Source organism: Balaenoptera physalus (assembly GCF_965194825.1).
Source record: "Balaenoptera physalus genome assembly, chromosome: 2".
NCBI lineage: Eukaryota > Metazoa > Chordata > Mammalia > Artiodactyla > Balaenopteridae > Balaenoptera > Balaenoptera physalus.
The window spans coordinates 66,081,793-66,108,557 of NC_138883.1; the positions used below are offsets into that span (position 1 = coordinate 66,081,793).

Below are 26,765 nucleotides of genomic sequence, written 5' to 3' on the forward strand. Positions count from 1 at the left end.
TATTTCCTCTGCCAAGAAAGCTTCCCACCTGTAAAACCCTTAACTAGTTAATTTTTACTCACCCCTCAGACCTCAGATCAAGCTTCACTTCTGCAAGATTCCAAACACCCACCTAAGTCAGAATCTTTTCTTATAAGCGCTCATAAAACTATGTTGTTTTTCCTTTAAATATTTATCTCAAGCTTTAAATACATATTATTGTGATTATTTGATTAATCTGTTTATCCCACTAGTTTGTAAGCACCACAAGAGTATAAATCACATAGAAAATGGCTGACTTTCCAGGATACCTGCAACACTTAGCATAGTGAGCTACACAGAATTCAAAGATACATCTGTTGAATGAATGAATGAATGAAGACATTTTGGAATGTTATCTCTATGCCTTCATGAAGTTTATTCCTCTGATTATATAGTTTTCATTGATTCCAGTGATTAAAAGCCCAAACCTCAGAGTTAAATTCTAGCTCAAGCACTAATTATTCATGTGATCAGGAACCAGTAGCTTGATATCACTAAGCCTCATTTCCCGCATCTGTAAAAATGAAACAATAAGCCATGCCATAGAGCTGTTGTGAGGCTTAAAGAAGACAGAATATGTAAGACACAAGTCTGGCACATGGATAGGTACTCAACTGAATGCTTACTCTTATTACTTATTATATATTTTTTTACTAATCAAATATATCAAGGGGGGAAGTTTCATCAAAATGAGAGGTGTCTCTATGCTAAATTATACTGCACAAAGCAAGAAACCAATATTAACTGCCAATATCAACAAAAATGGTCTAACTGGAATTGTTTGGCTTTTATGCTTCATATCTGGAATAGGATCTTTAAAGAAAAAAAGTCAGAAGCCCAAAACACCAAGGAATGAGCCAGTCAAACAAAAGTCACAGTTCATGCAATTTTTAAGAGAATAATAGAGGAGATGCCAATTTAAAAGCAGGTTGTATTTACTAAAAGTTTTTTTATTTGGTTGGTCAATGTTCAGAACTTATACTCCTTTACAAAAATAGTACTATAAATAGCGATTAAGTTCCAAAGCTATCCCATAAGTTAGTATTTAAATTATTAACTAGTTGAAATTTACATTATTTTTGATCATTTTTATCACAACGTTACAGCACTGCACCTACTTAAGTGAGGTCAAAGAGGCATTAAGGAAAAATGTTCCTATGATGAATAGAAAAAAAGAGATGTGAGAGTTCAGGTAAAAAATTAGACCCATGAAAATGTCAGCTACCCGCTTCTGGACAGGCAAGGAATACCATAACCGTGGGAAAGTATTTGATCCCAATTATGGTGGTCACAGAACGTTAAGACAAGGGGATACTGTCTTGTTCAAAAATAACAGGTACTCAATAAATGATGTTAGCTGAATATATGGCATGAGACATCTAGATAATAGGGTATGGCTGCCTTTTCCTAATTAAGTCTTCCCCTGAAGATCCCTTCCCTAGCCAGTCCTTTGTTTGGAAAAGAAAATACCATACACTTAATACTCAAAACACTTAATGCTCCAAAGGGAGCCCTCTCCCATCCTGTTCCCAATCAGGCCAACTACTGCTGTGCATGGCTGATTGTCATTCAGGGGTAACTAGCTTTAATTCATACTGCATTTTTTAATGTGAAAAAAAAAATCCCTTCCTGAAAAACAAAACAAAAAACAGCACATAGCATATGCATTTCATATCCTAAAGACCAAGTGGCAAGCATCGACCCATATATTTTAACACAGTTGGCTATTATTTAAGAGCATTCCTCAAAAGTATTTTTCTACATTTCACAGTGCAGAGGCAATTTAAAAAAAATAAAGTTCTCTAAAGTTTCTCAGAGTAGATAAATAATGAGTTTCATTTCTTACAATATTGCTTAGTAATACTAATATTTTAGTCCCACTGCTTTCTACTGGACCACCTTCCCAGATAGTTTTCTAATGCACGTAAGTAGTAAAGTCTCAGGTGGATATGGAGGTGAGGGAAGAGTGCATGTTGTTTTTACTGGCCTTTTTATTTTAGAAATACCACATTTTATTTTGTAGTGCTTTTAGCTGTGTCATGGCAGCCTAGCAATGTCCAAACTCAAACAGACCCCCACTTAATATGTTATGAAGCAGTTTCTCAGATGAAGGTTATGTTTTATGGAGATGGTAACTTATTCACTTTATTGATGAGCAATTTATTCACTTTACTGCTGGCTTCAATATTGTCTCAGACATCAAGGAAACCCTTTTTCCTCCCTAATTTGAAACAAGAAATTTTGCTTTGTTCCTTACCCATAAATAAGTTAAATGAAGTTCTAATTCCAAATGCCTTCTTAGATCTTTCTTTGTTTGACAGTGAATTCTGTCATCAGCTGAACATGAGATTTGATACTTATAATTTAGAGATTTGAAGATCTCCCTACTGCAATGCCCCCAAGGTTTATGTTAGTGTCCATTGCCATTTCAGAGTTGACTTTGTGCCCTGATTTAGTGACCTTACTCAGAAGAGTTGAAAACAGAATTTCACTGTTTTAATTATGGTTATGGCAAAAAAATTTGTATGCCTCTCTTCTCTTCCTCCCCTAATTTCACTACATGGTGTTTGTTATGCTTCAATTACTAACATATAAATTCATGGACCTCTTACAAGAAGGCTACAGCCCCCCAGAGTCCTCAGACCACAGGGTCGAGACCCTTGCTCAGATTCCTTTCAGCTCTCCCATGTTGGTGCTCTGATTCTGACTGCATTCCAGAGAGCAGCAGTGGACTCAGAGGGACAAGCAACGATAGGGAAATGTGAAGCAAGGCAAAGTTTAGTTTCTGATGGGAAAAGGGAAAATAGACAAAGTCTTTCAATATTTTTATTTACACTATAGTAATAATTCTTGACAATTTCCATTTTCTATGGGCTGAAATTATGAGTCAAATAACTAATCTCCATGATCAATCCCAGTCAACCAACGTATAGTGATATCTCCCTCTTCCACACTTAAAGCAGTTATTATCTGCATTATTTACTTCAGTTTGACTCATCGACTTTTATATACAGCAATACAAACTAGGTGCTGTGGGCGATACAGAGGTGATTATAATCTGGTGCCAACAATCACGAAGTTCAAATCTAGCACACACTTCGTTGTAATATAATTGCCCTGTGATAAGTGCTCGTGGAAGAACACACAAAGTGCAATGATGTGAGTGCTCTGGAAGGACCAATGTGTTCCCACTGAGAGGGTGAGTATCATTTAGGTAAAGTGCTTACCACACCATCTGGCATATGGTAAGTTCTTAATCAATGTGCGCTATTGTGTTACTACTATTAACAGTTATCACTACCTGTGTGACTACCTCTCTCAGCCTCAGTCTTCTTATCTGTAAGATGAATACAATAATATCATCTGTAAAATAAGGATAATAGCACTTGCCCTGCCAACCTCCCAGAACTGTTTGAGGATCTAACAAAATTATGACGGTGATTCCTAACATTTAATAACATGTGTTATTCATCTTTGAATGCCTAGTGCCTTATAAAGAGTAAGAAATCAATAAATATTTAGGGGAGGTAGAAAGGAAAGTAGGAAGGAAGGGAAGAAGGAAATAATTATTATTATTTTTACCAAAGAGATCAGTTAAGAGCTGGTTTTGCTTGTTTTATTTAATTATTCTTAGGTTTATGCCCTTAAGCATTCGCTTAGCCTCTCTTAAATTCAGTTCTTCCATCTATAAAATGGAACTATTTTTTTAAATTGACGTATAGCTGATTTACAATATTGTGTTATTTTCAGGTGTACAGCAAAGTGATTCAGTTACATATATATTTTTTCAGTTTCTTTTCCATTATAGATTATTACAAGATACTGAATATACTTCCCTGTGCTATACAGTAAATCCTTGTTTTATCTAATTTATATACAGTGGTTTGTATCTGTTAATCCCATACTCCTAATTCATCCCTCCTCCCTCCCTTTCCCCCTTGGTAACCATAAGTTTGTTTTCTATGTCTCTGAGTCTGTTTTTGTTTTGTGAATAAATTCACTTATATTATTTTTTATATTCCACATTTAAGTGATAATCATATAGTATTTGTCCTTCTCTGTCTGACTTACTTCACTTAGTATGATAATCTCTAGGTCCATCCATGTTGCTGCAAATGGCAATCTTTCTTTTTTATGGATGAGTAATATTGAAATGGAACTACTTTTAATACCCATTACCCTCCTTACTAAATGAAACAATAAATATAAATTGCTTATCACAGTATCTGAAATACAGAAAATTTCAGTATAACACATTTTTTACACAATGTGGAGCTTTGCCTTAAAGTATTTTTTATTTGTTTGTTCAGCTGGTTTTGTTTCAGTAAGGCATTTGCCAATTTGTTTACAAGATATGGTCTGCTCCATATTTAAATAAAGGAATAAAACTCACTTTGTTTTTGTAAGGACAGAAAGAGAACTTGCCACTTTCTTGACTTTCAAACCTATTCTTTAATGGGCTATGAAACTCAACTGACTTCCAAAAAGAGAAAAATGAATTTATCTTCACTGGAAGGACATTTACTATTCTAGATTATCAGTATGTTTTACGCCATCTCCCTCTTCATTCTACAAATCTTTCACAGCTGTATTTATTCTGATAAAGCTGAGAATTTTATCCTAATTCTCTTCCTATTTTCCACAGTTCCAGTGTGCTGACAGAAACAAATAAAACTAACAAATAGGATCAGGAATCCATTGCTTCAGGAAAGATGGTAATGGAGACAGTGCTTCAATTCACAGAGAAATGTCCACAAAGCAGGTGGTTGAGAATCCACTGTTCCTTTACCCCTCATACAACGCATTCTTGCATCTCTACAACAGGACTAAAGACTGACTTCAAACATGAAAATGCACTAAATTGCTTTCAATCGAATCTGTAAATAATTGTTGAGCTCACATTGTGAGACCCATGATGGGTACTACTTAATATAAACTCACAACATAGCTGTGAAAATAGTGGCCAGTAACAATTAGTTAGTCTCAATGGCCTTTCATCTTTCTTGGGCTACCACTTTGTGAATAATACAAGTTCAAACAAACACATGATGAACATATTCCACAAAACAACAATAACAGCAATAACAATAAACCCTAGAGCACTTTCATATCCCCAGCTCTAATCAGAGCTGTGATCAGTAAATGTTTATTGAATGAATAAATAAATATGTACTATGAGTTGGTTTGACTCAATGATTTCTAGTGCCCCCTCTAAGTGGTTGAAAGTGGGCAGATCTGATAACTGATCAATACTGGATTTTGGACAGAGCCAGGAGAACACATGGGTAGAAACAAAAACAGAATGTACAGATTGGAGATACCAGGTAGATATCTAAAGTACTGTCTCTTCAGAGTTTAGATAAACCTTCCCCATCTCTGATCTCCCACCTTATTAGCATACACCTCCTCCTAAACACCAGATTTAGGGCAGAGTTGACTAGTTTGGGATTCTTTGTAGTTTCCCATAACCACAAGAGTCCCAATCAGGGACCTTCTAGGGATCCCACTTGGGATGGATGGCATCTGAGGACTATCTCACACACCTACATATTCATTCTACGATTTTAAAAGGAACTCTACCAAAGTCTGTATCACCTCCCTCATTGCCACAATCTTAGAAAAAGCTAAATGAAAACAAAGACTGTGACCTAAAGTTAGAAGTGAGCCCAGTAGATTTTCATTCCCAGAAACTTCCAGGGCCTGCAGGGAATTTGCCACAGCAAGAGCATCATTATTACAAAAACAATAATCAACAAATATAAATCATTTATGAGAAGAAGCCCAGATTCGTTTTGTGTCGTTGATAATGTTGGAGCCACTGAAACATTAATAACTTAATGAGATGCAATACTCTTTATAAGGCCTTTTAATCCACACTTATATAAATGCCTTCTAAACTTGCATAATACATATTTTCCACAAAACCAACAGTAGAGCACTAAACTGGGTTTCAAGAGCCAAGGGACTACTATATACATACACACACACTCTATGTATCTATACATGGTATCTATCTATCTATCTATCTACCTACCTACCTACCTACCTGTCCATCCATCCATCTATCCATTCATCTATTTATCTATCCATCCATCCATCCACACACACGTATATATAGCCCCTACTTAGCTAGCACAATGACTCTCCCTCTCTCTCTCTTTCTCTCTCGCTCTGACATATATGTCAGTTTTATTTGGGAATAGGAGAGTTCACTTGGATTTAACTTTACAGTGTTCGTTCTTAAGCTATGCATCAAGATTAACAGCAACAAACTCTTTAAACTATGCTTACTATGAGTACAAAAAAATCTAAATATACTGGTTGTGCAAAATTCTAAAGTCCATATGACTCACTGCAACCAGAATGATTTTTCTAAACCATGAATTGAATTGCATCAATTCCCTGAACAAACTCTTCTGTTATCCTCAAAATAAAGTCCACTTCTCTTAATATGACTTTTTAATACGGCTTTTCATCTTCATGATCTGACCTCTGCTTACATATTAGTTCAAATCCTGCTTCCTGGTCCCTTGAACTTTTTCCTCTCTGAGGCTGTCATTCTCTCTCTTACCTTTGGATCTTTGATCATGCCATTTCTTCTGTCTAGAACAGTTTCTACCTCTGTTCATCAGTCTAATCCTGCTTCTCCTTCAGGTTTCAGGTTAGACTCACTTCTCCTGTAAAGGCTTCCCTGTCTGAATTAGGTGCCCCTTCTCTGTCCTCCAGTGGCATCATGTAGACCATTGTATCTGCATGTAGATCACACAGATCACAGTCTGGTCTTAATGTCTGTCCACTTGCCTCCACTCCCCACTAGTCTCAGCTCTTTGAAGGCAAAGGCCATGTTTTGATCACTATTACACTCTTAGCACCTAGTGCCTGGCCCATATAAGCACTCAATGAATATTTATCAAATAACTGAATGAGGAACAGGAAGCCAGGTTAGCACCAACAGTTACGGGTGGTACCTGTGCAAACTACCGGGTGTGAATGAACTCTGGTTTTTAGCTTCATTCACATTAGAAGTGCCCCAGTCTCTAGTCACTATACCTAGATTCAACACCCGGCTTAGGACCTGCTTATTTACCTATAAAGAATTCCTATCCCACACCTCTGAACTGAAAACATTCTCAAATAATCACACCTGACAATGCACTATTTGGCTTCAAGGAAAACACCCACCTCCTTTGTCTCTTCGGAGAAAGCTTGCAGAATGTCCGTCTGTCTGGTGTAGTTGCCATTGGCGTCCTGCAGACCTTGCAGAATGCGCTCCCGCAGAACCAGCACTGAGACGCGGAGCTGGTGCCAGAGGAGCTGCACCGCGTGGATGTCCACAATCACGTTGACGGAGTAGGATAGCAGCTTCAGGGAGAACTCCGTTTCAAGGAGGGCATGGATTTGCTCAACATGATCAGAAATATCTTCACAAATGTCCTGCAATAAAGAGAAGCAAATATACGGTGACTCCTTTGCCTTAACCTGGGAAGGGGATGGTAGAAAGGTCACTCCTTCACCTGACACCAATGATCAGAGCCAACAGGTCAGGTGAGCACATGTTGGATACCTGGCCTTTGTTTCAGTTCAGATAGAGTCACAGGCCATATTCCTGGGCACTGGGCCTTCAGTGCACACAGGTAAGTTGATCTCTTTCTAAGCCACGAAAATCCTACTATTTTTCAGATACTCACATTGAAAGTTCATCCAAGGTGAGAGGTTATCTCACAAATCCGCTCTCTGTTCTCTTTATTTACTGTTAGTTTGGGATTTAGGTAAGGGAGCCAAGAGCTCTTCTCTTTGCTACTGGTGAGCTCCACCGAACACATAATATCTCAGGATAGAAGCATCCTCCAGACACGCAGCATGAAGAAAAATGGGCTAGAATGTGTGCTGCATTGGAACTCCTAGCCATTCTCAGTGAGCCATGGGATCTTCAAGGTAAGGGATAATTGTCCCTTTCCCACGGGACACAATTTAATATTTAAATTCTTAATGGATATCCACGCTTTGCAAACAAAATCACTCTTAAGAAGGAAAACCAGAGAAACCCCAAGACTGAACAAAAACAAAATACAGTTTGGTTTTGTTTTTAAGACTCAGGCATTTAAAATAAAACCATTACTGTATCAAAGTTTCAATGTCCTCCTCACATACTATTAGGTAGGCAGATTTTACCTGATGTGTCACTTGTCCTTACAAGTTCCCACATTTTCATTGTGCTGTCAGAGGCCAGCAGCATGAAATGGGCGGCAGCACTGGTAATACTTCCTTGAGCAATTGGAGTCCATTAAGCGTCAAAATGATGTAGATGTCAGCAAAAAGTGCTCAGTTACTCACTTTTAGTTATGTATCAGTGATTTCTTTTAAGTGCGGCTTTTATTTATGATTTTTGTTAAAGCTAAAGTTTTAAGACAGCCTTTGAGTTCTGAGCCCTATCTTGAGTATCAAAACAGTCATTCTATGCTGGGAATATAACCTTCTGATTTCATACAATTCAATTACTTGTTTTCAAAGAAAAACTAAAATGTAACCTGTATTTGACAATGTGTAATAATCAGCCAAAAAAACTATCGAATAATGATGGAAAGTTGTGCTGAATTCTGAACAAAAATTATTGTACAATTCCAATACATGCTCCAATATTAGTTCTTGAAATCCAAGACCTAACTGGTAATAAATTGGTGATAATAACTTGAAACAGATTAAACGTTTAAACTAAATAGACTTTGGAGTTCTGATTAGGTAAATTTCTTAGAAAAAAATGTGGCCCATGGGCTTATGCGGTCCAATAGAGACTTGGGGCAAAAATTATAATACCCTATTAACCAGTACATAAGAACCAATCACAGCCAGATTAGCTAGTCTCTGCTGACCTTCAGCAGAAAAAAGCAGGCCTCTAACTACCATCAGATATTCCATGTAGCCTGGGGTCTTAGCTGATGCTTATTTGGACATCTACTCCATTTACCCCACACGTTTTATTCCTGATACCTCAACCACTAACCCAAAGCAAATGCCCTGCATGCTTTGTCCTATTAGGATGCTCATTTCTATGTAGTACTGTGTTGCCTTGGAAAATGCCCTTCCTCCCACTGCTGACCTCTTCCAAATTCTCAGTACTCTCCTGGCTAATATCCCCAATCCCTTGTAAAAACGTGCCTTAACCTCTTCCCGAATGCTACCTCTACCTCCTGTTCTTACCCAAACTTGACTTTGCCCAAGGCTTCTGCTTCCTCCGCTGCTCTCCCAGGGGAAGCTGCTCATTCTCCCAGGCCTCAGCTGAGAGATGGGGGAGGGTGGAGGAAGGAGGGGGAGCTGCTGGGGCTAGGGCAGACCTCAGTGCTGTTTTGTCACTTTCTGATCATTACTCTCTCGCCTTCTTTCTTCGTAGGTGCCTCCTGTCTGCTAAACCTTCCTGCCATCCTCCCTTACTGCTGTTATCTACGTTCTTCTCTCTCACTCCTCTGCAGTGAAGAATGCATCTGGCTCACGGTTTTCCTCTCCATACTGAGCACACCATTATCTTAGGTAATTTCAACATTCACACTGAGGAGCCAGCCAACACTCTAGACTCGGATTTCCTTTCCTTCACTACTCCTAAGACCTTCACGCCCATTCTACTGGGATGACTCTCTGCCATCGCTCCACTCTGGACCTTGTCGTCACTTCACCTGGGGAACAATATCAGAAAGTCCCTTGTGCCCCCAACCTCTCTTTGACAGACTTTTGTACTCCCATCTCCCCACTACAGGTGCTTTTCAACCCCCTCCAGGCCACCATCCCCTCCGGCCGCTTTCCTCATACACCCCCTGCCTCCTAGCACAGCTTCCACAGTGGTTACTTCAACCACTCTCTCGGCAGTGTGCTCAACTTCCTCACACTCTTGATTCCGTGACTCAGAATTTGTGAGTCTCTGTCTCTTAGGCCCCACTGCAATCTAGAGATGCAGAAAAGTGACATACCTTGGAGAGAAAAAGGTTTGAGTAACCCTTCTGCCACCTGCTCAGAAGAGCTATATAGGCATTTCTACACCATCCCCCGCTCATCCCCCAATACAGAAAGTTATATGTATAGCCTTGGTACCATGAAAACTTCATGCCAAAGCACATGTCATCCACTCTATTTACACACATTTGGCTCCTTCATAATGGATGCAGGAATCTAGTCAGAGCCAGTTCATGGGTCAAGATGTCAGGCAACCACCCAGGGGAAACTATGTGTAAGGGGCACTAAAGCATCAATGGTGCCAGTTAACTTAGGTTTTCAGACCCTCCTCCTTAGTAACTGTGAAATGTGAATTAGCCCTGTTCCCACAGAAGCAGATGGGCCCTGAGGAGAAAGAAACACCCTCCCCACAAGTGCTGACCTCACTCTGTTGAGTATTTTGGCAATATGCACATGAAGGATCCGCTGAAATTCTGAAACTAAATAATGCATAGCATGGTGCAATTTTCTGGAGTCTATTAACTTACTTAATTACTTTTATGCCCTCTACTCTGCCATCGGTTATCTGGCTTGACAAAATTACATGCACGCACAAATTATAGAACAAGAACTACAGATAAATGTGTAGGTTGTATATATGAGTGTGTGAGTGTATATACTCCCTCTCCTCCAAACGGGGACTATGCTTTGAACACTTGATGAGATGTTTGTTTAGAGAAAGGTAACTAATTCTGAATCTATATCTAGGTTTTAATAATAGAAGATCTGCTTTTCCCTGTCCCTCTATATAAATGTCAAACAAATATTTTAAAAATATTCAGCCTGAAGCTTCTGGTGCTTTGGCCCTTAACTACTGCCAGTTTGTTGGATGTTATATGAAACAAGCTGAAGATTACGGACATTCAGTCAGATAACCAGGTATCAGAAACTTTAAAAAATGATTTGCTGAATGGCTTCCTCCCAGCAGAGATTGTTTGGAATTAAAAGACGCTGAGAGATCTGACTTGTTGGAGGCCCTGTGGGCACTAGATTAATAAGATGAAGTGGAAGCTTGGGTGTGGAGTTGGATTGGAGCCCAACTGATGCATGTAAGGAATCACTGGTGTTTCAGCTTCTACCGGATGTTTAACTTGAGCAGATAGCAACTGGAAACTGGACTCAACTCACATGGCTGAACTGCTCAGTGTATAACAAACTTTTGAGCACTGCAGTGCTACTTGGTGGAAACAAAGTGGTAATTTTAGAAGAAATTCACAGTTTTTTAGGAATATGAAAAGAAACAATCCCTTTGGGACTGGAGATACATAATATATATCTGAAGAACCTATAAGCAAAAATATTTCTCCCCATCTGTTTACTAAGAGTATTAACAGGAAATAAAATCTTTCATTCATAGTTGAAGGTTTAAAACACTTAACATGGCAACGACTAGTTATGCTGATATAGTGACTAAAATTCATAGTGAAGTGTAATTGCCCAAAAAATGTTAATGTTTGATTTCAGATTCTTTCCTATTTTGATAGAGGGTGTTAGTAGGCAGAAAACTGAATGTCTACAGAAGAGTTAAGGTCAAGAAAGGGATGAGGATGCTAAAGATTCTATGAGTGACAGCCAAGGAACCCTTTCCAGCATCCATGAGAAAAATGGTTAGGTCCACTGGTCCATCTTCTATAAAGCAACTTATTCCAGGCTCTGCTTTCATAGTCGTAGCCTGAAATTATCCCATTTCTCCTGTTCACACCTAATTCTGGCCACTGTTTCCATCAGTTCCAGCCCCTCTCCCCAATGTTGTCTGTGTTAGACCTTTCTTCTCTGACTTCTAGACTCCTCTCCTGATTCCCAAGCATGCATCATCTGGAATGATGCAACCATGGACAGATCCACCAGCCCACACTTCTCACACTCTTAAGACTCTAGATTCAGTCTATCGCCCTTAAAGGCAGCTCCCACTCCTTGTAAACCAAGTCCACAAACAGAGAGCTGGAGGACTCTGAGAACGTAGAGGTGGAGGAAAGGCAGATCCAGAGAGAGGGGCCAAGGATACCAAGACAAACTGTTAACCTTCAGAAGCTCACCTGGAGTTGGTCCCATTATCTTGTTCTGTTATAGACAAATGAAAGCTAAAAATCTAACTTCCTATGAATATTATTATTTGGCAACAGGAGGCTGTTTCGCATAATTAATGAAGATTTTATATCATCAGAAGGTAGCTTCATTCCCAGAGGATTTATTTCAGCATGTGAATGTTTTCCCCAAGTAGAGGACTGGTTCCTCAGGACCTCTTTGTATAATTAGTGGCTACCATTAAATTGGGCAGTCAAGAATTTTGATGATATGGATCTTACTTTAACAGACTAATAATGAACAAAAACTTAATTTCAGTAGATAAAATTGCTTAGTTTATTTTTCAGTATCATCAATTGGTATCAACTGCTTTAGCTACTTAAAATCTCTCATAATTCTAACATGAATTTCATTCATTCTCTTATATCTTTTCCTCTGAGAAAAGATGTTCCCCAGCAAGCTCATTTAAATGACTAAATCAACAGATGTCTTAAAGAATAACAAACTTTAATTTTAAACTGAAGATAGTCTTTAAATGTCCTTAAAGCAATAACACTTTTTATAGCTACTCAAATTGTCCCCAGCACAATTAAGGATAGAAGGATAATGTCTTTAGGAATTAATTACTTCTGTTTTTTTCAGTGAATGTATTGAGTACCTACTATGTACTAACCCATGTGCTGGGAAACAAAGGTGAATAATGCCAGGGTTTGGTCCCCTGGAGTTCCCTGCCTGGTGGGAGGGGGCATATAATGAGAAATTATAGTCAGGAAAATAAGTGTTCACAAAGGGTATACAGAAGAGGAGGAAATGATTGTGTCCACAGGGGCAAAGAGGAAAGGGGCACAAGCACTTTTCTAAGGAAGTAAAGTTTGGGTTTTGAAGAAGACAACCAGGAGATGAGACAGAGAAGAACATTCCAGGAAGTAGCAGGTGTCAATGTTGTCTCCATAACTGTGGACCTGGGGTTTAGCACCAATTTCTTAGGCACGGCATATTACACACCGTCCATAAAACAAAAAATTTTGACTTCATCAAAATTTAAAACTTTTGCTCGTGAAAGATATTTTTTAAGAAAAGGAGAAGATAGGGCTTCCCTGGTGGCGCAGTGGTTGAGAATCTGCCTGTCAATGCAGGGAACACGGGTTCGAGCCCTGGTCTGGGAAGATGCCACATGCCGCGGAGCAACTAGGCCCGTGAGCCACAACTACTGAGCCTGCGCCTGTGCTCCACAACAAGAGAAGCCGCGATAGTGAGAGGCCCGCGCACCAAGATGAAGAGTGGCCCCCACTTGCCCCAACTAGAGAAAGCCCTCTCACAGAAACGAAGACCCAACGCAGCCAAAAATAAATAAATAAATAAATTTAAAAAAAAAAAGAATATAAACTACAGACTGAGAAAAATATTTGCAAATTACTTACCCAACAAAGGATTTATATCCAGAACATACAGAGAATTCTCAAAACTCAACAGTAAGAAAACAACCAACCCAATTCTAAAATAGGCAAAAGACTTGAACAAACACTTAACCTAAGTGGATATAACGATGGTAAATAAGCTCATGAAACAATCTTCAGCCTCATTAGCCATTAGGGAAATGCAAATTAAAACCATAGTGAGATACCAGTATATACTTATTAGAATGATTAGAATAAAAAATTACTGAAATACCAAGTGCTGAGGAGTTCCAGAGCAGTTGGAACTCTCCTACACTGACGATGAGAATGCAAAATGGTACAGTCATACTTGAAAACAGTTTAGCAGTTTCTTATGAAGTTAGACATACACTTACAATCTGACCCAGCAATCCCACTCCTGGGTGTTTATCCTAGAGAAATGATAACTCAGGTACACACAAAAATGAAAAGACGCTCTATTCATAAAAACCAAAACTTAAATGTCCTTCAGTGGATAAATGGATAAACAAACTAGAGTACATCTATACAATACACAGCAATCGGGGAAAAAAAGAACTATTGATACAGGCAACAATTTGGATAAACCTCAAAAGCATTATGCTAAGTGAAAGAAGCTAGTCTCAAAAGGGCATACACTGCATAATTCCATTTATACAACATTCTCAAAAGACAAAACTATAGTAATGAAGAATATATCAGTGGTTGCCAGGGATTGGGGGTGGGGAGGGCATGACTATCGACCGATAGCATGAGGGAGTTTTTTGGGCTGATGGAACTGTTCTGAATTCTGATTATGGAGAATGTAATAGAAATCTACACATGGGTTAAAACTTGTAGAACAGTACACCAAAACCCCCCCACAATTTTGCTGTATGATAATTTTAAAACTAATGAAACAAAAGGAAGCCAGTTTACAGTCTCTTAGTAAAATGCATGTAAAAATTAATTTGGGGTCACACATTCCCTTCAGATTCTTGGAAATGACAAATAGCACAGCCCTTAAGGTCATGGCACTACTATCATCATCTCTGATTCTGTAGCTTCCACATTAGTTTCTGGCAAGTATAAAAGAAAATGAGGCTCATCTGGAGCCCATCTCAAAGTGAATTAAAGCAAATGACAGTGGAAACAATGTATATGCAAAAGTTGTATAAAAATCTTTTCCATAGGTATTACTGCATTAATGTGGGAAAGTGATGTTATTTTCTTGTTTAATTCACATAAGCACAGTAGCCCCTGTGGCATTCGGTATTACTCACAGCACAACATGCACTGAATACATTATGTTGCCAACTGCCCACTTCACTCAACCTTCATGACACCTTGTGGTCTCAAACTGGCAGCTGCTGCTGCCTGTCACTGAAACAGGACTCTTCTATGGTTGCCTAGTAGCTGATACAAACACTGAGGGCCTGAGACTGTTTACAAATAAACTCCAGCTGGTTGGGTCAGTATTTTTCCTTTAATTTAGTTGTATGTTTATGTGAGAGAGGTGTCTTTTTTTGGTAAGATTGTTGTGTATGTATGTTCCAGTTGTATCTTATTTCTTCTAGACAGATACAGGGCTTTTAAGATACCTGTTATGTATTTAACCAGTATGTCCAGTTTTCACCAGAGTGCGATAGAAGTGGGGGTGTCCTTCCTGTGAGTGCTCTGACTGCTGACGCTCATAACTCTAAGTATGACTGCCCCAGCTCCTGCTAACTGACCCTGGGAGGGGATCTGTTTGCTGCCTCATCATTAGGCCACCATGCCCATTTCCAACCATTCTCAAAACATCCTGAAGGTTTCCTCGTGAAATTACAAGTGTCTGTGGATCAACATTCTGCCAAAGTGCCCCAAATTGCCAGTCTCCAAGGGCTCCATGAGAATGTGGAGGGAAACCTGCCCTTCCAGCAACTTTCTCGCCCAGGTCCTAAAGCAACACTGGGCACCCCAGTTTCACTAAGTCCCACAAATGCAGCTGCTCCCACTTCTCTCTTGTTTCTTGCTTCCCTACGTGCAATCCCCAAATGAGAAAACATAGCAAATCCCTCCAGTACCTACAACCTGCCTCTGCACAGGGACAAAGAGTAATCAACAGTCATTTCTGCATTCTTCTACTACCCAAATAATGTTTCTTTCTCTTCCCCCAAATAATTTCACTGTTTCTCTCAAAACACTCTTGAGTTACATTTGTATAACTGCAGGACACATTCAGATGGTTTTTCTAAAACAAACATGAATTAAAGTCCACTTTTAAAGGATAGGTCTCCTCACTCCCATTTCCATCTTTTTCCCTATCAGAGTTTCAAAAACCTTGAGCCCTCATCTTATCCAGAGGGTACCATTACATTTAAAATAAAGAGTTTTTATGTTCTAAAGTCAGTAAGCAAGAGATAAGTAAATATAAGATGTATTTTGTGTACATAATTTAGTCTTACTGCAAAATGCCATGTCATCATGACTGCTCATTTTGTTTACTAGCAATTGTAGAAATGAATGATTAAAGTGTCTTTTACCCATATGTTCACCATATGTATGTGTTCATTAGAAAAAGCTGAAAAGAGATTCTTACCTAATACATGTACTTTGTATTTTAAAATACAGATCAAGGGAATAGCAGTTACTTGTTTTAAAAAACTCACAAGTGAACCATGTGAACTAAAACTTGCAACCTCATATAAAAAATATTGCAGAGTATTAATGTCACGTTCAGTTGACTTTCAAAACTGTACTTTCTCCAAAAGACAGATTAATAGATGTTCCTATGATAAGGTATTTTTATTTCCCCAAAAGTAGACTACCCCCTCTTTTTTTCCTTCCTCTACACTTTTTTTTTAAATTATAGCTGTATTTTTAAAATATTTATTTTATTTACTTATTTTTATTTTTGGTTGCGACAGGTCTTTATCGTGGCATGCGGGATCTTTTGTTGTGGCGCATGGGCTCTTCGTTGCAGCGCATGGACTTCTCTCTAGTTGCAGCATGCAGTTTTTCTCTCTCTAGTTGTGGCATGCGGGCTCCAGAGCATGTGGGCTCTGTAGTTTGCCGTACGTGGGCTCTCTAGTTGAGGCGCATGGTCTCAGTAGTTGTGGCGCACGGGCTTAGTTGCCCCGTGGCATGTGGGATCTTAGTTCCCCGATCAGGGATCAAACCCACATCCCCTGCATTGGAAGGTGGACTCTTTACCACTGGACCACCAGGGAAGTCCTATTCCTCTTCACTTTTCTAATGGTCCTAGTTTCTTCTTTGTCATATTGAGAATGACTGTGATGAAGACTGGTGGGAGGGATGCTGAGACTTTTATGATCATCATAGTACTTCTCTCCAAAGTTTGAAGAACTTTATTATTATAAAGAGTGTTTATCCTTTTAATTACTAAAATTCTGCAAGTATGAGGACTGAAATGAGATTATTTATGCAGAAGTGATTTTTCTGTTATCGTTAGCTGGTACTTATCCATCTCCCTCACTAGACTGCACCTTTCTGGAAGCAGGAGATGTATCTTACTCGTCTGCACTGCTAGGACACTGCCATACATGTGGCAGTAGAATTGGATTCAATTGGATAAAATACTGTATTTCACAAATCAATGTAAAATCCTTAAAAAGCAAGTACTAGTTTAGCTTCCTCTCCCAAGTATATCCACACTCATCAGTATGCAATCTGCAAATGTAAGTAACTGACATCATCTCCTGTTTTGATTAGGAGAGGTGATGAAGAAAGCACATGGATTTGGGAGAGTGAAGGAGATTGTAGAAAGAGGAAGATGAAGATGCTCAATACAGACTTGGAGGCCTTCACACTTCTGCTTCCACGCTCTGAAAGCCTCCTTTGCCTTAAACTGAGAAAGAACCAATTAAAAGTTCTGCCTGGCCATACCTGGCCATGTCCAAATCAGGATTGTTCTGCTTTCCATTACTGACATTTTTTTGGTTTAAAATTGTTATTTTAAAAGCGTCAGAGAGTTCACTGATGAAGATTCCACTTTAAATTCTTAATCCCAGGCTCTGACTTATTCGAGAGGGAAAAAATCCTGAGCAAAAAGACAAGAGGAGCATTCTCACTACCGCTGTGACCCTTGCAAACTCGTGTATGCGCTTGGGGTGGAAGAATGCTGCAAATAAGACGGTGTGGAACAGGAATCTGATCGCATAAAGAGGTTCCTACTTAGAGTCTCTCTCCCTAAGGATACAGTAGAAATACATCTACACGTGGAACTGCTCCTACAGAATACCCACTGAACGCTGGCAGAAAACGTCCGACCTCCAAAAAGGCAAGAAACTCCCCCCGTACTTGGGTAGGGCAAAAGAAAAAAGAAATAACAGAGACAAAAGAATAGGGACGGCACCTGCACTAGTGGGAGGGAGCCGTGAAGGAGGAAAGATTTCCACGCACTAGGAAGCCCCTTCGCGGGCAGAGACTGCGGGTGGCAGAGGGGGGAAGCTTCGGAGCCACGGAGGAGAGCGCAGCCACAGGGGTGCGGAGGGCAAAGCGGAGAGGTTCCCGCACGGAGGCTCGGCGCCGAGCAGCACTCTCCAGCCCGAGAGGCTTGTCTGCTCACCCGCCGGGGCGGGCGGGGCTGGGAGCTGAGGCTCGGGCTTCGGTCGGATCGCAGGGAGAGGACTGGGGTTGGCGGCGTGAACACAGCCTGAAGGGGTTAGTGCACCACAGCTAGCCGAGAGGGAGTCCCGGAAAAAGTCTGCAGCTGCCGAAGAGGCAAGAGACTTTTTCTTGCCTCTTTGTTTCGCGGCGCGCAAGGAGAGGGGATTCAGAGCGCCGCCTAAACGAACTCCAGAGAAGGGCGCGAGCCGCAGCTACCAGCGCGGATCCCACAGCAACAGGGGCGCAGAGGGAAAAACGGAGAGACTCCCGCACAGAGGCTCGGCGCCGAGCAGCACTCACCAGCCCGAGAGGCTTGTCTGCTCGGCGGGCGGGGCTGGGAGCTGAGGCTCGGGCTTCGGTTGGATCGCAGGGAGAGGACTGGGGCTGGCGGCGTGAACACAGCCTGAAGGGGTTAGCGCACCACAGCTGGCTGGGAGGGAGACCGGGAAAAGGTCTGCAGCTGCCGAAGAGGCAAGAGACTTTTTCTTGCCTCTTTGTTTCGCTGAGCGCAAGGAGAGGGGATTCAGAGTGCCGCCTAAACGAACTCCAGAGAAAGGCGCGAGCCGCGGCGATCAGCACGGACCCCAGAGACGGGCGTGAGACGCTGGGGCTGCTGCTGCCGCCTCCAAAAAGCCTGTGTGTGAGCACAGGTCACTCTCCACATCGCCCCTCCCGGGAGCCTGTGCAGCCCGCCACTGCCAGGGTCCCGTGATCCGGGGACAAGTTCCCCGGGAGAACGCACTGCCCGCCTCAGGCTGGTGCAACGTCACGCCGGCCTCGGCCGCCGCAGGCTCACCCCGCCTCCTCTGTACACCTCCCTCCCCGCGGCCTGGGTGAGCCAGAGCCCCCGAAGCAGCTGCCCCTTTAACCCCGTCCTGTCTGTGCGGGGAATAGATGCCCTCAGGCGACCTACACGCAGAGGCGGGTCCAAATCCAAAGCTGAACCCCAGGAGCTGTGCGAACAGGGAAGATAAGGGGAAATCTCTCCCAGCAGCCTTAGAAGCAGCGGATTAAAACTCCACAAACAACTTGATGTGCCTGCATCTGGTGAATACCTGAATAGACAACGAATCATCCCAAATTCAGGAGGTGGACTTTGGGAGCAGGATATATTAATTTTTCCCCTTTTCCTTTTATTTGTGAGTGTATATGTAAATGCTTCTGGGTGCGATTTTGTCTGTATAGCTTTGCTTTACAATAGCTTTATTTTACTTCACTATATTATAGCCTCTTTCTTTCTTTCTTTCTATTTTTTCTCCCTTTTACTCTGAGCCGTGTGGACGAAAGGCTCTTGGTGCTCCAGCCAGGCATCAGGGCCGTGCCTCTGAGGTGGGAGAGCCAACTTCAGGACACTGGTCCACAAGAGACCTCCCAGCTCCACGTAATACCAAACGGCAAAAATCTCTCAGAGATCTCCATCTCAACAACAAGACCCAGCTTCACTCAACGACCAGCAAGTTACAGTGCTGGACACCCTATGCCAAACAACTAGCAAGACAGGAACACAGCCCCATCCATTAGCAGAGAGGCTGCCTAAAATCATAATAAGGCCACAGACACCCCAAAATACACCACCAGACGTGGACGTGCCCACCAGAAAGACAAGATCCAACCTCATCCACCAGCGCTCAGGCACTAGTTCCCTCCACCAGGAAGCCTACACAACCCACTGAACCAACCTTAGCCACTGGGGACAGATACCAAAAACAACAGGAACTACGAACCTGCAGCCTGTGAAAAGGAGACCCCAAACACAGTAAGATAAGCAAAATGAGACGACAGAAAAACACACAGCAGATGAAGGAGCAGGGTCAGAACATACCAGACTTAACAAATGAAGAGGAAATAGGTAGTCTACCTGAAAAAGAATTCAGAATAATGATAGTAAGGATGATCCAAAATCTTGGAAATAGAATAGACAAAATGCAAGAAACATTTAACAAGGACGTAGAAGAACTAAAGAGGAACCAAGCAATGATGAAAACCACAATAAATGAAATTAAAAATACTCTAGATGGGATCAATAGCAGAATAACTGAGGCAGAAGAAAGGATAAGTGACCTGGAAGATAAAATGGTGGAAATAACTACTGCAGAGCAGGGTAAAGAAAAAAGAATGAAAAGAACTGAGGACAGTCTCAGAGACCTCTGGGACAACATTAAATGCGCCAACATTCGAATTATAGGGGTCCCAGAAGAAGAAGAGAAAAAGAAAGGGACTGAGAAGATATTTGAAGAGATTATAGTTGAAAACTTCCCTAATATGGGAAAGGAAATAGTTAATCAAGTCCTGGAAGCACAGAGAGTCCCATACAGGATAAACCCAAGGAGAAACACACCAAGACACATATTAATCAAACTGTCAAAAATTAAATATAAGGAAAACATATTAAAGGCAGCAAGGGAAAAAAAACAAATAACACACAAGGGAATCCCCATAAGGTTTACATCTGATCTTTCAGCAGAAACTCTGCAAGCCAGAAGGGAGTGGCAGGATATACTTAAAGTGATGAAGGAGAAAAACCTGCAACCAAGATTACACTACCCAGCAAGGATCTCATTCAGATTCGATGGAGAAATTAAAACCTTTACAGACAAGCAAAAGCTGAGAGAGTTCAGCACCACCAAACCAGCTTTACAACAAATGCTAAAGGAACTTCTCTAGGCAAGAAACACAAGAGAAGGAAAACACCTACAATAACAAACCCAAAACATTTAAGAAAATGGGAATAGGAACATACATATCGATAATTACCTTGAATGTAAATGGATTAAATGCTCCCACCAAAAGACACAGGCTGGCTGAATGGATACAAAAACAAGACCCATATATATGCTGTCTACAAGAGACCCACTTCAGACCTAGAGACACATATAGACTGAAAGTGAGGGGATGGAAAAAGATATTCCATGCAAATGGAAATCAAAAGAAAGCTGGAGTAGCAATTCTCATATCAGACAAAATAGACTTTAAAATAAAGACTATTACAAGAGACAAAGAAGGACACTATATAATGATCAAGGGATCGATACAAGAGGAAGGTATAACAATTGTAAATATTTATGCACCCAACATAGGAGCACCTCAATACATAAGGCAAATACTAACAGCCATAAAAGGGGAAATCGACAGCAACACAATCATAGTAGGGGACTTTAACACCCCACTCTCACCAATGGACAGATCATCCAAAATGAAAATAAATAAGGAAACACAAGCTTTAAATGATACATTAAACAAGATGGACTTAATTGATATTTATAGGACATTCCATCCAAAAACAACAGAATACACATTTTTCTCAAGTGCTCATGGAACATTCTCCAGGATAGATCATATCTTGGGTCACAAATCAAGCCTTGGTAAATTTAAGAAAATTGAAATCATATCAAGTATCTTTTCCGACCACAACGCTATGAGACTAGATATCAATTACAGGAAAAGATCTGTAAAAAATACAAACACATGGAGGCTACACAATACATTACTTAATAACGAAGTGATCACTGAAGAAATCAAAGGGGAAATCAAAAAATACCCAGAAACAAATGACAATGGAGATACGACGACCCAAAACCTATGGGACGCAGCAAAAGCAGTGCTAAGAGGGAAGTTTATAGCAATACAAGCCTACCTCAAGAAACAGGAAACATCTCGAATAAACAACCTAACCTTGCACCTAAAGCAATTAGAGAAAGAAGAACAAACAAACCCCAAAGCCAGCAGAAGGAAAGAAATTATAAAGATCAGGTCAGAAATAAATGAAAAAGAAATGAAGGAAACAATAGCAAAAATCAATGAAACTAAAAGCTGGTTCTTTGAGAAGATAAACAAAATTGATAAACCATTAGCCAGACTCATCAAGAGAAAAAGGGAGAAGACTCAGATCAATAGAATTAGAAATGAAAAAGGAGAAGTAACCACTGACACTGCAGAAATACAAAAGATCATGAGAGATTACTACAAGCAACTCTATGCCAATAAAATGGACAACCTGGAAGAAATGGACAGATTCTTAGAAATGCACAAACTGCCGAGACTGAACCAGGAAGAAATAGAAAATATGAACAGACCAATCACAAGCACTGAAATTGAAACTGTGATTAAAAACCTTCCAACAAACAAAAGCCCAGGACCAGATGGCTTCACAGGTGAATTCTATCAAACATTTAGAGAAGAGCTAACACCTATCCTTCTCAAACTCTTCCAAAATATTGCAGAGGGAGGGACACTCCCAAACTCATTCTACGAGGCCACCATCACCCTGATACCAAAACCAGACAAAGATGTCACAAAGAAAGAAAACTACAGGCCAATATCACTGATGAACATAGATGCAAAAATCCTCAACAAAATACTAGCAAACAGAATCCAACAGCACATTAAAAGGATCATACACCATGATCAAGTGGGGTTTATCCCAGGAATGCAAGGATTCTTCAATATACGCAAATCAATCAATGTGATACATCATATTAACAAACTGAAGGAGAAAAACCATATGATCATCTCAATAGATGCAGAGAAAGCTTTCGACAAAATTCAACACCCATTTATGATAAAAGCCCTGCAGAAAGTAGGCATAGAGGGAACTTTCCTCAACATAATAAAGGCCATATATGACAAACCCACAGCCAACATTGTCCTCAATGGTGAAAAACTGAAACCATTTCCACTAAGATCAGGAACAAGACAAGGTTGCCCACTCTCACCACTATTATTCAACATAGTTTTGGAAGTGTTAGCCACAGCAATCAGAGAAGACAAAGAAATAAAAGGAATCCAAATCGGAAAAGAAGTAAAGCTGTCACTATTTGCAGATGACATGATACTATACATAGAGAATCCTAAAGATGCTACCAGAAAACTCCTAGAGCTAATCAATGAATTTGGTAAAGTAGCAGGATACAAAATTAATGCACAGAAATCTCTTGCATTTCTATACACTAATGATGAAAAATCTGAAAGTGAAATTAAGAAAACACTCCCATTTACCATTGCAACAAAAAGAATAAAATATCTAGGAATAAACCTACCTAAGGAGACAAAAGACCTGTATGCAGAAAATTATAAGACACTGATGAAAGAAATTAAAGATGATACAAATAGATGGAGAGATATACCATGTTCCTGGATTGGAAGAATCAACATTGTGAAAATGACTCTACTACCCAAAGCAATCTACAGATTCAATGCAATCCCTATCAAACTACCACTGGCATTTTTCACAGAACTAGAACAAAAAATTTCACAATTTGTATGGAAACACAAAAGACCCCGAATAGCCAAAGCAATCTTGAGAACGAAAAATGGAGCTGGGGGAATCAGGCTCCCTGACTTCAGACTATATTACAAAGCTTCAGTAATCAAGACAGTTTGGTACTGGCACAAAAACAGAAATATAGATCAATGGAACAGGATAGAAAGCCCAGAGATAAACCCACACACATATGGGCACCTTATTTTTGATAAAGGAGGCAAGCATATACAGTGGAGAAAAGACAGCCTCTTCAATAAGTGGTGCTGGGAAAATTGGACAGGTACATGTAAAAGTATGAAAATAGAGCACTCCCTGACACCATGCACAGAGATAAACTCAAAATGGATTAAAGACCTAACTGTAAGGGCAGACACTATCAAACTCTTAGAGGAAAACATAGGCAGAACACTCTATGACATACATCACAGCAAGATTCTTTTTGACCCAGCTCCCAGAGAAATGGAAATAAGAACACAAATAAACAAATGGGACCTAATGAAGCTTAGAAGCTTTTGCACAGCAAAGGAAACCATAAGCAGGACCAAAAGACAACCATCAGAATGGGAGAAAATATTTGCAAATGAAGCAACTGACAAAGGATTAATCTCCAAGATTTACAAGCAGCTCATGCAGCTCAATAACAAAAGAGCGAACAACCCAATCCAAAAATGGGCCGAGGACCTAAATAGACATTTCTCCAAAGAAGATATACAGATGGCCTACAGACACATGAAAGAATGCTCAACATCATTAATCATTAGAGAAATGCAAATCAAAACTACAATGAGATATCATCTCACACTGGTCAGAATGGCCATCATCAAAAAATCTCTAAACAATAAATGCTGGAGAGGGTGTGGAGGAAAGGGAACAGTCTTGCACTGTTGGTGGGAATGTAAATTGATACAGCCACTATGGAGAACAGTATGGAGGTTCCTTAAAAAACTACAAATAGAACTACCATACGACCCAGCAATCCCACTACTGGGCATATACCCTGAGAAAACCATAGGTCAAAAAGAGTCATGTACCAAAATGTTCATTGCAGCTCTATTTACAATAGCCAGGACATGGAAGCAATCTAAATGTCCATCGACAGATGAATGGATAAAGAAGATGTGGCACATATATAAAATGGAATATTACTCAGCCATAAAAAGAAATGAAATGGAGGTATTTGTAATGAGGTGGATGGAGTTAGAGTCTGTCATACAGAGTGAAGTAAGTCAGAAAGAGAAAAACAAATACAGTATGCTAACACATATATACGGAATCTAAGGGGAAAAAAAAAAAAAAAAAAGGCCATGAAGAACCTAGTGGCAAGACGGGAATAAAGACACAGACCTACTAGAGAATGGACTTGAGGATATGGGGAGGGGGTGGGGTGAGATGTGACAGGGTAAGAGAGTGTCATGGACATATATACACTACCAAATGTAAAATAGATAGCTAGTGGGAAGCAGCCGCATAGCACAGGGAGATCAGCTCGGTGCTTTGTGACCACCTAGAGGGATGGGATGGGGAGGGTGGGAGGGAGGGAGATGCAAGAGGGAAGAGAAATGGGAACATATTGTATATGTATAACTGATTCACTTTGTTATAAAGCAGAAGCTAACACTCCATTGTAAGGCAATTATACTTCAATAAAGATGTTAAAAAAAAAAAAAAAAAAGACAAGAGGAAAATTGACAATTGCTATTGCACACTGGAAAAACCATTTTTTCTAACTGAGCTATGCTTAGTCACATTCATGTTCAGTGTTCTAGATAAAGGTTCAAAATCTAAGTTCATTCACTAGTGAAAATCACAGCTATGGCCTCAACGCTCAATAGCTCATCTGGAAATTGCTCGGAAGGTCTGTACTTTCCCCAGGACATCTTTATAGAACTGATTTCAGGTAGAAATTGACAGAGAAGTCAGTGGCGGTTTTTATACTGAAGTGTGCAGTATAATCGTGTGTTAATCATGCAGATTCCAGGGCTGCTCCTTTTGAAGAGAGACGGGATGAAGAAATCTGCATTTTCTTAAGCATGCAGTGGTCATTATGCCCGTGTGCTAAGCACCACAAATGAAAAACACTGAGCCAGAGATGGGTCATCTGTCTAGAGACAGGAGCTACGTGCAAGCCTGTTGCTACACAACCCTAAGAACAAAACCCAGCGACTTGAAAGGCAGTCTGCCACTGACATTACACAGATGTCTCTACCAGAGAATTCACATTCTTTGTGTTCCAGGACACAATTTTCCACAACCTTATTTATCTACTGCTTGCAGTGTTGTGATAATCTCTAGGGTAGCATCAGGTTTGCAGGTTTCTCTAACATGCTTTATTTTTTTTTTCTGATTTTTTATACTTTTTAAATATAATAAAACAGATACAAAATATTACACATAAAAATATATAGCTTAGTGAATTATGATAAGACAAACAACTATCCAGGTCAAAAATTAGAACTTTGCCAGCCACCCTAGAAGTGCCCCCTCCCCATCACAGACCCTCCAAGCCTCAAAAAAGTGATCACTATCCTGACTTGAAGAGCAATCACTTTCCTGCATCTCTTTATGGTTTTATCACCCAAGTATGCATGCCTGGTACTATAATTTACTGTTGCCCATATTTTCACTTGCTATGTCTGTAAGTCTTTTTAAATCTACAGAGTCCATCTCTATTCCTTTTGTTTTTTTTCATACAATTCACCTGTTGAAAGTCCTAGGGCATTAGACTTGCAGAGTTTCCCATAATTTGGATTTGTTGGTTGCAGCCATGTGAAAACAGTCAGTGTGTTGGTCCTCTTCCTACAAACTGGCAGCTGGACCCTAAGGCCTGATTAGTTTAAGGTACAATGTCTTTGACTAAACCATCAGTAGTATTGTGTTCTTTCATCAAGAGGAATTTAACTGTGGTTTTTGCTCTTTTTTGATAGTTGATGCTATCAACTATTTTGACAGTTGATGCTCTGTACCTAAAACCGTTAATGTATTGGGGATTGTAAAATGATGATATTCTATCAATTTGTTTTCATTTACTAGCTGGAATAGAAGATGCTTCTCTTTATGGAAAATTTGGTTACAGTGATATAATTCATAAAGGAAAGTGAAGATATATGCTTGATTCTTTCCTTTTCTTTATCAGTTTTCAAGGTAATGAATTGGTTTTCAAGACAATGAATTGGTTCTCTGTTACATTCAGAAGGTGACCAACCGGTCGGTTTTTAATATCATGTTGTACTCATGGATTTAAACATATTCGATGGATTTTGATCCATAGCAATTCTCAACCTTATTGAAGGGCAAACTGTCCATCTTTGGCCAGTAGTATCCCCTTCAATTTGACTTCAGGTTGGCTATTCTAAGTAGACTGTGATAGCTTCCTTGCTCATCTTGTATATTTCCAGGCTTGAAATCAGCCATTTTTCTAATAAGCCTTGGCTTCCTTTAATGAGAAATGTTTTTTCAGACTACCATCTGGACAG

General features: G+C 40.1%; 1 protein-coding gene and 1 long non-coding RNA gene across 8 annotated transcripts in view; one reads left to right on the forward strand and one right to left on the reverse strand.

Moving 5' to 3' along the window:
- The window catches only part of AKAP6 (A-kinase anchoring protein 6), a 583,646-nt gene that overhangs the window by 262,635 nt on the left and 294,246 nt on the right, over nucleotides 1–26,765 (reverse strand). For all 7 annotated transcript variants that reach the window (XM_082451989.1, XM_082451988.1, XM_082451985.1 and 4 more), the window contains one exon: nucleotides 7,204–7,455. In XM_082451989.1, coding sequence (XP_082308115.1) covers nucleotides 7,204–7,455 — 252 coding nt within the window. The remainder of the gene's footprint in view (nucleotides 1–7,203; nucleotides 7,456–26,765) is intronic.
- On the forward strand, nucleotides 7,476–17,324 carry LOC309656173. The gene is made up of 2 exons (XR_014261203.1): nucleotides 7,476–14,892; nucleotides 17,136–17,324. It is a non-coding gene; the product is annotated as an uncharacterized lncRNA (long non-coding RNA).